Source organism: Melospiza georgiana, chromosome 14 (genome assembly GCF_028018845.1).
Source record: "Melospiza georgiana isolate bMelGeo1 chromosome 14, bMelGeo1.pri, whole genome shotgun sequence".
Classification (NCBI taxonomy): Eukaryota; Metazoa; Chordata; class Aves; order Passeriformes; family Passerellidae; genus Melospiza; species Melospiza georgiana.
Window position 1 is genome coordinate 7,818,303 of NC_080443.1, and position 8,736 is coordinate 7,827,038.

Here is an 8,736-nt window from a genome sequence, read left to right on the forward strand (position 1 = left end):
ACACCCACACCAAAATGCCACAGCCTCATCCCCCACAGGACAAGCTCCAGTGGATGTTTCCTTACTGAAGAAAGGAAAGTTCCTCCTTGCTAAATGGTAGGTAAACTGAACTCTGAGGCAGATGCCCTTCCACTGGCACTGATCAAACAGTTGATTTTTCTCTGCATGAGTGGGAACAAGAAGAAAATGTGAACTGCATCAAATGCAGGAAGACTTCTACAGACCATTTAAAAAAATGAAGGGAATCAGCAGGCAAGCAAAACTCTGGCTGGCAAAGGGTATAAGGCTAATAGGAAATGCTCATGGCAGAATTTAGTTTTCCCCATTCATTTAACTAGGATCAGCTCCAACAGCAACATTTGATTTCCCAAGTGATAAAGCCTTACAGGCATTTACTCAGAGAGTCTAAAAACCATTCCTTTTTTCTTGGCCAAAATACCAATCAGTCACAGCAAAAGGATAGTTGACAACAACCTCTAAACATAAACCAGGGCTATTAACAAGTACATATTTTGTCAAGATTTGCAAAACTATTAATGCATAGTTTCTTTTAAATAAGTGAAGGTTCCAGCTATGGCATCCCCCTCTTGAAGTGTTCAACAATTTCCCTTTAGCTTCAGTAAAGCTTTGGTAGCAGAGAGCACATGGCACACCAAGAAAACTGCCCCCTATGTGGAAGCATCTCTGCAAAGAACAACAAGAAGAACATTATGTACACTGTGCTGTTTGGAAAAAACACAATGACTTAGCTTTGGGTTCAGATGCAGGCAAAGACCCAATGTAAATACATTTATTACCTTACTTAACTGGAAGAAGACACCTGGGGGGTCTTCAGCACCCTCTGGCCCAACAGGCTCTACAGGCAGCTGGAGTGTACCCCCTCTCCATGTGGTTTCCCAAGTATTTTTGGAAGCTGATTTTGGGCTGTTCTGGGAAAACAGAACTATCTGTCTGCCATGTGGGAAAATCATTCTGTTTTTCTGTCATTGCTCTGGAAATACTCACCCACATATGCTGGAGTCATGGCAAATGGCATGATTCAGACAGCTCTCAGTAATTACTGAGGGATGTCTTTGGAAGTGAAAACAATTATCAGGAATTACAGGGGAAAAAAAGTTAAAATTTCAGAACACATCGGTATTGATGTGCCTTGAAAAACAACACTACATCTTTCATTTTCTTGGGCAATTGTCATTCCACTTTACTAACTCTAATAATTTACATATCTTAGAGCAAGAAAATGCTTAGAGTCTGGATTTTAAGAGATGTTGCTCTGAGAGTGCTGCCCACCTAATGCACACTCGTATCACTAGCACAGTCTTCAACAGTAAGTCTCCAAAATGCAGTTATGGACTGATAGTTCGTGTTTTTAGGAACAGAGTTTTGTTAAGACATCATCCCCTGCCAAAGCAGCAATAATAAAGGAGCTTTTAAAGGCAGTAAACGCAATTATGTGACTTACTGAGAATCTTAAAATCTGCCAGGAGGAAAAGCACTACAAAAGCTACTTCACATAAAGAACACAAGTTTACCTGCTGCAAACTCCCTGAGCAGCTGTAAAATTACTTTACATTAGAGGAGTTAAAGAATACAGCAATTATTCATGAAAGAATAAATTCTTCCATGCTTTCCTGGTGCTTGAGATATTTATTTATTTTTTCTTTTGAGTTTCTTGGCTGACTCTTTATCTTTTATATACCACAACATGATCAGAGAGCAGTCAATATCACAAGCTTGATCTTGTCCAAACTGAAGTGAATGGAAAACTGCCAATAGGGCTCAAAGAGTAGAGAAAATAAGTCCCCAAACAGGGAGTTAATAATAATCACAAGCTCCATTGTTCCTTTCACTTTTGTTTTGCCTGGCTTTACTTATTTGCTTTCGGGAGAAAATGATATGGGGACATATAAAAGGAGTGTTTTCCTCACACATATCAGATATGCAGATGCCATTTCTGTCTCTGGACTGGCTGTATCATAAACAGTTTAAATTGCAAACTATCCTCAGTGGAGCTCCTGATTTACAGAGATTAACTGGCCTGGAATTTGTACTTCTAGCATTGACAAAAGCTTTATCTTCCCTCTGAGGAAAAGGCCAGTCCACTGTTACCCTGAGAACACATGCTTCACCACAGACAAATAATAGAGAAGTAATTCAGCTGCTCTTGTTGTCTCACCTGATGCCCATTGGAATAGCTGTCTTTAGAAAGCTGCTGTGATTGCTTCTAAACTTATTTCAAACTGCTGATTTATGCAAATCTTTTATAAAAGAGGAGTTTGCCACCTGTGAAACAGTGGTTGAATGGCTGAATTAAGGGAAGATGATGCATTGGTTTTGAGCAAGTTCTGTCGCCATTTAGTGATAAAGGGGCCCTACCAAAGGCAGCAAACCCCAAAGTGCTCTCAGCCTCCACGGAACTCTCATGGAAAGGGAGGCAAAGTCCATCCCTCAATGGCCATGTATTTTAAGGCAGATGAAGATCCAGCGGGCCAAATCAGGAGAGCAAAGATAAAGCTGCATTTCCTCCTCTGAATTACCCTTCAAAATCACCAAAGCTCAGCAGCCTGAGCAGCTCCTCCAGGGGTCACTGTGTCCCTCTCCTGTTCCCGGGCCACCTCAGCCATCGTGCCAGGGGCTGAGGGAGGCCCGGGCCCTTTCCTGGCTGCTCCTTGGGTTTGGTTTTTGGAACGCAGCTGCCCTCCGTAACACTGGCTCCTTGACATCACCACTACAATGCACTTACACACTCTCCAAGTCCACCGCCAGCTTTGAGAAGAGACGTCTCAGAAATACCTCATTCCTGCAATATTGTGGGAAGGAGTAGCCAGGCAGGGCCGTGAGCCCTTGTTGGCGCTGTCCCGGAGGGAAAGGCTGAGGCAGAGGAGGGGTGCCCTGAGGGCGAGAGCGCGCAGCCCGCCCGGAATGGCAGAGCAGAGACCACCGGGGAGCGCCGAGGGCTTGGGGACCGGGCAGACAACCGAGCCTGCCCCAGCAGCGGCTGCGAACGGGCTGGGACAGACTGGGAGAGGCGCTGGGAGCGTCACGGCCGGGCTGGGCAGGGGCGGGCAGCGGGCACGGGGAGCTCCAGCCCAGCCCCAGAGCCCCGGGCTGGGGAAGGCGGGCACGGGGAGCTCCAGCCCAGCCCCAGAGCCCCGGGCTTCAGCCGCGGGCTGGGGTTTCTGGTGCATTCCCCTCTCCCCAGCGCCGCCCCCGCACTCCGGGAAGTTTTGCCGAAGCGGCGCCGTCCCCAGCAGCTGACAGGTTGGGCTGGGCAGGGCAGGGCTGCCCCGCCCGGCCCCTCGCTCCGCCCGGCGGGGCTGAGCGGGGCGGTGCCGCAGCCGATGCCGAGCTCGGGTCCGGGCAGTGCCGCGGGCTCTCCGCCGGCACCATGGGCCGGGACGGGCCGTGGCTCAACCTGTCCGGCAGCGCCTGTGCGGCGGGCGGGCCCTTCCCCGCCGGCACGGCCGCGCTGCTGGCCGCGCTCATGGGGCTGCTGGTGCTGGCCACGGTGCTGGGCAATGCCCTGGTCATTCTGGCCTTCGTGGTGGACCGGAGCCTCCGCACGCAGGGAAACTTCTTCTTCCTGAACCTGGCCGTGGCCGACCTGCTGGTGGGTGAGTGCCGGGGCGCCGCGGGGCGGGAGGTGGCTCCGCCCGTGTCACCGCCGAGCTCTGTCCGCAGGCGGCTTCTGCATCCCCCTCTACATCCCCTACGTGCTGACGGGCGAGTGGAGGCTCGGCAGGGGCTTGTGCAAGCTGTGGCTGGTGGTGGACTACCTGGTGTGCACCGCGTCCGTCTTCAACATCGTCCTGATCAGCTTCGACAGGTTCATCTGTGTCACCAGAGCGGTAAGGGCTGGGCAGGGGCTGCAGCGGGCAGGCACGGGCATTGCTTAGGGCACCTGGCTTCCAGCGCCCTTGAGCCTCTCTCGAACAGCGCATGAGACAGGGGCGAGCTTCTCTCAGTCCTGGAAACAGTTCTGGGAGTGATCGGCTTTGCCAGAAAATGCATTTCTTCTCACTTTTACAGTGGAAGGGGTGCTCTGCTTTAGGAACAGGCACAGGCTGTGTCTGCAGAGGGAACAAGGTGAACTTATTTCCTCCCCAGCTGCATCTTGAATAAGCTTTAAGGTATTACCCGGCTGAAGCAGAGCTGCTCCCTCCGTGCCCCATTGATAGCCCACAGGCAGAGACCTGCTTGCAGTGGGTGTCAGACTCTCAGGGGAATTGGATGTGTATGGCTGTGATGGGTCAAAAGTGGCATATTAGAAATTAACATCTTGCACAGGATGCAAATGCCATTTCTATATAATGGTCACAGAAATAGCTCAAGTCGTGTCTGCAGCATGCCACCTATTAAAAAAGGAAGATTAGACTTTGCACCTAATTTACACCTAGACCATAATGCCTCAAAGTATTTTGGATGGTGTCAAAATAACACATTTTACCTGTTAATAGGTTTCACACTTCTACACACACTTCTTGGTTAGTTCCACCCACAGTTTCTCCAAGTGTTCATTTAAGTTTGTTGCTCATTTAAATCACCAGAAGTACCGAGAGACTGCAGAAACAATTCAGCAGTTTTACCAACTTCTTTTTGAAGAGGGAGAAATGAACAAATTAATTCTTTAACAGTCAACACTCAGAATTCCTTTATTTTCTAGGTTCTGAATTAGCCATGAATTTTTCTTTCATAAACCAATCTCTCATGACTATGCACACAGTATAAATATATAAACTAGACAGTTTCAGAAACAGAAATGAAAACTGGTCATAATAAATGAAAATAAGCATCCACTTTAAAATACTTCTAATTAATCCCTCATATAAAAATCCCTCCCCAAGCAAGAGTACAGAAAATGACTGATGGGTTAGGGCAGTATGAGAACAAATAAGCAGGACTATCTGAAGTTCCAAATTATTCTCCATCTCAATGAAAATAGTAACTCCCTCCAAGACCACTCCTGAAATCATTCATAGCTTTGTTAAGGACTGCAAAATCAGACCAAGTTCAGACACACTCAGGTTTCCTCAGCTCTGTGGCTCCTCTAGCAGAACAGCACTGGCTGTGGAGATCAAGGCCCACAGATGGGGGCAGTAAACATGAGCCCTGTACAGAATTTAAGAATTTCATATTCCAAACGCTGTGTGGCTGCACCTGGAGATGTGAAGGGTGAATTCCAAGACATCACATGAGTATTTGTTCTGAGGGACAAACATTCCAGGGAGTCAGAAACAGAGAAGATCTTGACTGATTAATTCCATTGTTGATATGGCTTACTGGCTCAGTATTAGTGACACATTATTTCTGCACCTTAGCTTCTCTATTTTCTAAATAACTGAAATCAGTTGTTCTTCTGTAAAGCTCTTAGCATACCACAACACTCCATCTATACACCTTAATTGCAAACAGCAATTCATAAAGTACTTCATGAAAGAATGAAATTAAGTATATCAAACAGAAGAAGGTGTTGTACAGTAAATTGTGTGATTTTCACATTAAGAAAGAGTCTCTCTACAAAGTAGAGAGACTGATATTCTGTGAATTCAAACCCTTTTACATATTTCAAATAATTTAAGAATTCCAAATAAAGGGTCCAATAAACATTTTTAACCATTCTGTAAACAGGTATCACAGCTAATGCAATTAAATATGAAACTGGTGACAGCCAGTTCTGGGAAGAGTAGTGGTTATTTGCTTTGAGGGAGACTTGGTTTCCAAGCTTTTAAGATCTGATGCACTTCTCAGAACTTATCCAATCACCTTGATAAGGCTTCTTGGAAGGCATATTTCAGAAGTAACTCTTCTGTGATACCAGTAAGCTTGGTCTAAAAACCCTCACCTCAAAGCCTCACAAGTGACAGAGAGGGCCATGCTCCAAAGCAGCCACACAGGAGATGTGTAATGTGTGTGACTTTTGTCCCTCAGGTCAGCTACAGGGCTCAGCAAGGGATGACCAGAAATGCAGTTCTGAAGATGATGACTGTATGGATTGCTGCTTTTCTCCTCTACGGGCCAGCCATCCTCAGCTGGGAGCACATTGCCCAAAAGAGCATCCTCCCTGAAGGAGAATGTCATGCAGAATTCTTCTACAACTGGTATTTCCTAATGATTGCCTCTACTGTTGAATTCTTTACACCTTTCATCACTGTTATGTACTTTAACTTAAGTATTTACCTCAACATCAGGAAACGCACACTGCTTCGAAATGAAAACCTCTCACTCGGTCAAGAGGACTGTGAAATGAATTTCCAGGGGGGGAAAAGGGCACACTCTGTGTTTTTTGTAAAGCCAGCTCAGAGAGACAAACATGAGCAGAGAGCAAGCAGCCTTCTTCCCCCAGGGAAGGCTCCAAGGCCTCAGGCCTCAGCTGAGCTGGGCAAACACCCACCCAACCTGAGTGCCAGCCTTGAGCTCCCAGCCCTGCAGGTGGGTGCACAGACCAGGCCTCCCAGGAATGGCTTCTGCCCAGCACCACAAAGCCTTTGCCAGCCCAGCAGCAAAGTGGACGTTGCTAACATCATGGCAAACAGATTCAGGCTGTCCCGGGATAAGAGAGTAGCAAAGTCCTTAGCAGTGATTGTCTGTGTGTTTGCCTTGTGCTGGGCTCCGTACACACTGCTGATGATCATCAGGGCAGCCTGCCACGGGCACTGTGTGCCCTACTCCCTCTATGAGATCTCATTCTGGCTCCTCTGGGTCAACTCAGCCATCAACCCTGTTCTCTACCCCCTGTGTCACATGAGCTTTAGGAAAGCCTTCATAAAACTCCTGTGTCCACGGAAAGCCAAAATTCATCCTGACATTTTGATGTGAGAAGTAGGAAGGCTGAAAATTAGTACAATATTGTATTTGGTGGGAACACCAAAAAGCAAGTATTGCAATACCTGCAAATATTTATGGAATACTGGTAAGTAGGCACAAGTGTAGATATTTATGAATATGTAGAAATACAGTTATCCATGTAGCTAGGAAAATCACAGCAATGAAAAGAAAGGTCATTTTTCAAAGCTCTTTGGGAAATTACACCAACAGTGTATTTTCTGATAATGGTGGACTACTGTTGAAGTGCTGAAAACAAAAAATAACTTTCATGGCTAATAATCAGAGTTCAGGCTGTCACTTTTAATAACTGTAAATATTGCTGGAATTTCATGAAGCATTAATCTTAGATGTCTTATATCTTGTCCCAAACCCACTTCAAGATATCAAGAATCTCAGTTGTCAAGTCTAGGATGCTTTCCCTGCCTCCACTCAGTGGCAAGTCAAATAAGGATGACCAAAGATAAAAATACAGGAAAAGCATGGGACAGGAGGCAGCACAACAGTGATGTTACCAGAGAAGCTGAGCAACTGTAGCAGGTAAGGGAGCCCTGATGTGAGGGAAAAGGTGATGGAAATAGAAGAAAGTGGAATATTTAGTAGAACAAAGTCCAGGAACAGAAGTAAAAAGGGTTTTGAGCTTTTTAATAGGAGATACAAGAATTGGTGACTTACACACTGGAAGAGTTTCACTAGGAGTTCCCTCCCTCAGCAGTGACTTCCTGACCCCCACCAGGATCCTGCATGGGCAGGAATCTACTGAGGTCAAAACTCCACTGCTTACAGGGCTGAGGGTATCACCCTGTGCTTTGCAGTAAGCCTAAGTAGTCTATGAGATCCATGACAGAGCTTTAGGTAAACTTCCCTTCCAGTAATTTTTAAAACATTTACAGCTGGACCTTTACTACTTCTGGCTAAATTAAAAAAAAAAGAAAAAGTATTGTTTTCCCCTACCTCACCCATTGAATCTTTCCATCCATCAAGTCACAGGTAATCAAGAAAGTATCACTTCAAGTGTTGGGCTGTTTCCCAGGTTATGCATCATGACTGCCATGACTCCAAGTCTGTTCCAATTTACAGCCCTGCTACTGCCCAGGAGTCTCTGCCATTGTGCCTGGGTCACAGGAGCAGCTCACACAGCTGATTCTGAGTCTGGAGTAGGTTTGTCCCACAAGGTATCACACTGAGCACCACTAATGATACAAGTTTGTTCCACCATCACCAGCATTTACTGTACAACCTAACAGATGCTTTCCTTTGCTGACAAGTGATAGTTACTGAACAGCTCTAATTGTCCATTGCCATAGTCAAAATGCATGGGAATACAATTATCTTAAAAGTTTAAAGGCAGTAAAATTATTTACTTTGTAAACTTTCAATAAAAGTAATTAAGAGCTGTGGAAGAGTCCTAACTGTGTAGCCCTAACAAGTGGGAGAGGGTGAAAAAGCACCAGTCTACAACATTTGGGTGACTGCAGCTGAAACTGCAAAACTGGTAATTCAAAGACACTTTCTAAGTTACAAGGACTGACACTGAGGACTAAACAGACATGGTTAGCAAATACTGTAACCTAGGAGGGCATATCCCTACACTATGAACATATCCACATGAACATAATCACCACACTGCTATGGATGTGCTATAACAAAACACCTTAACAGTTCTGCTATGAGGAACAGTTTCAACAGATACAGAGCAACATGAAGAGTTTTGAATCAGCATCATTATAAACCTGGGGAAGTAAAGCCTTTAAATTATCTCCCCATTCATTCCTCCTCCCTTCCAAGCCAGACTTATTCATCAGTATATTAATGATCTAATTGTTGTCTACTCTGCAATTGCTTCCTAGGATTGTATTTGCCTTTATCAGAAAACAGGTAGCACTAAATTACTGACCACCAAAACCCCATTTA

At 45.8% G+C, this 8,736-nt stretch overlaps 1 protein-coding gene across 1 annotated transcript; it reads left to right on the plus strand.

Moving 5' to 3' along the window:
- Positions 1 to 3,388: 3,388 nt before the first annotated feature.
- On the plus strand, positions 3,389 to 7,759 carry LOC131089244 (histamine H3 receptor-like). Its single transcript, XM_058033882.1, has 3 exons — positions 3,389 to 3,614; positions 3,682 to 3,848; positions 5,929 to 7,759. Exons 1-3 carry the CDS (start codon positions 3,389 to 3,391, stop codon positions 6,814 to 6,816), a joined length of 1,281 nt encoding a protein of 426 aa, XP_057889865.1. The 3' UTR covers positions 6,817 to 7,759.
- Positions 7,760 to 8,736: the final 977 nt, after the last annotated feature.

Coding starts and splice junctions, on each gene's coding strand:
- LOC131089244 (XM_058033882.1), top strand. CDS start 3,389: ATGGGCCGGGACGGGCCGTGGCTCAACCTGTCCGGCAGCGCCTGTGCG. Junction 3,615..3,681: donor CGTGGCCGACCTGCTGGTGG/GTGAGTGCCGGG, acceptor CTCTGTCCGCAG/GCGGCTTCTGCATCCCCCTC. Junction 3,849..5,928: donor TCATCTGTGTCACCAGAGCG/GTAAGGGCTGGG, acceptor TTTGTCCCTCAG/GTCAGCTACAGGGCTCAGCA.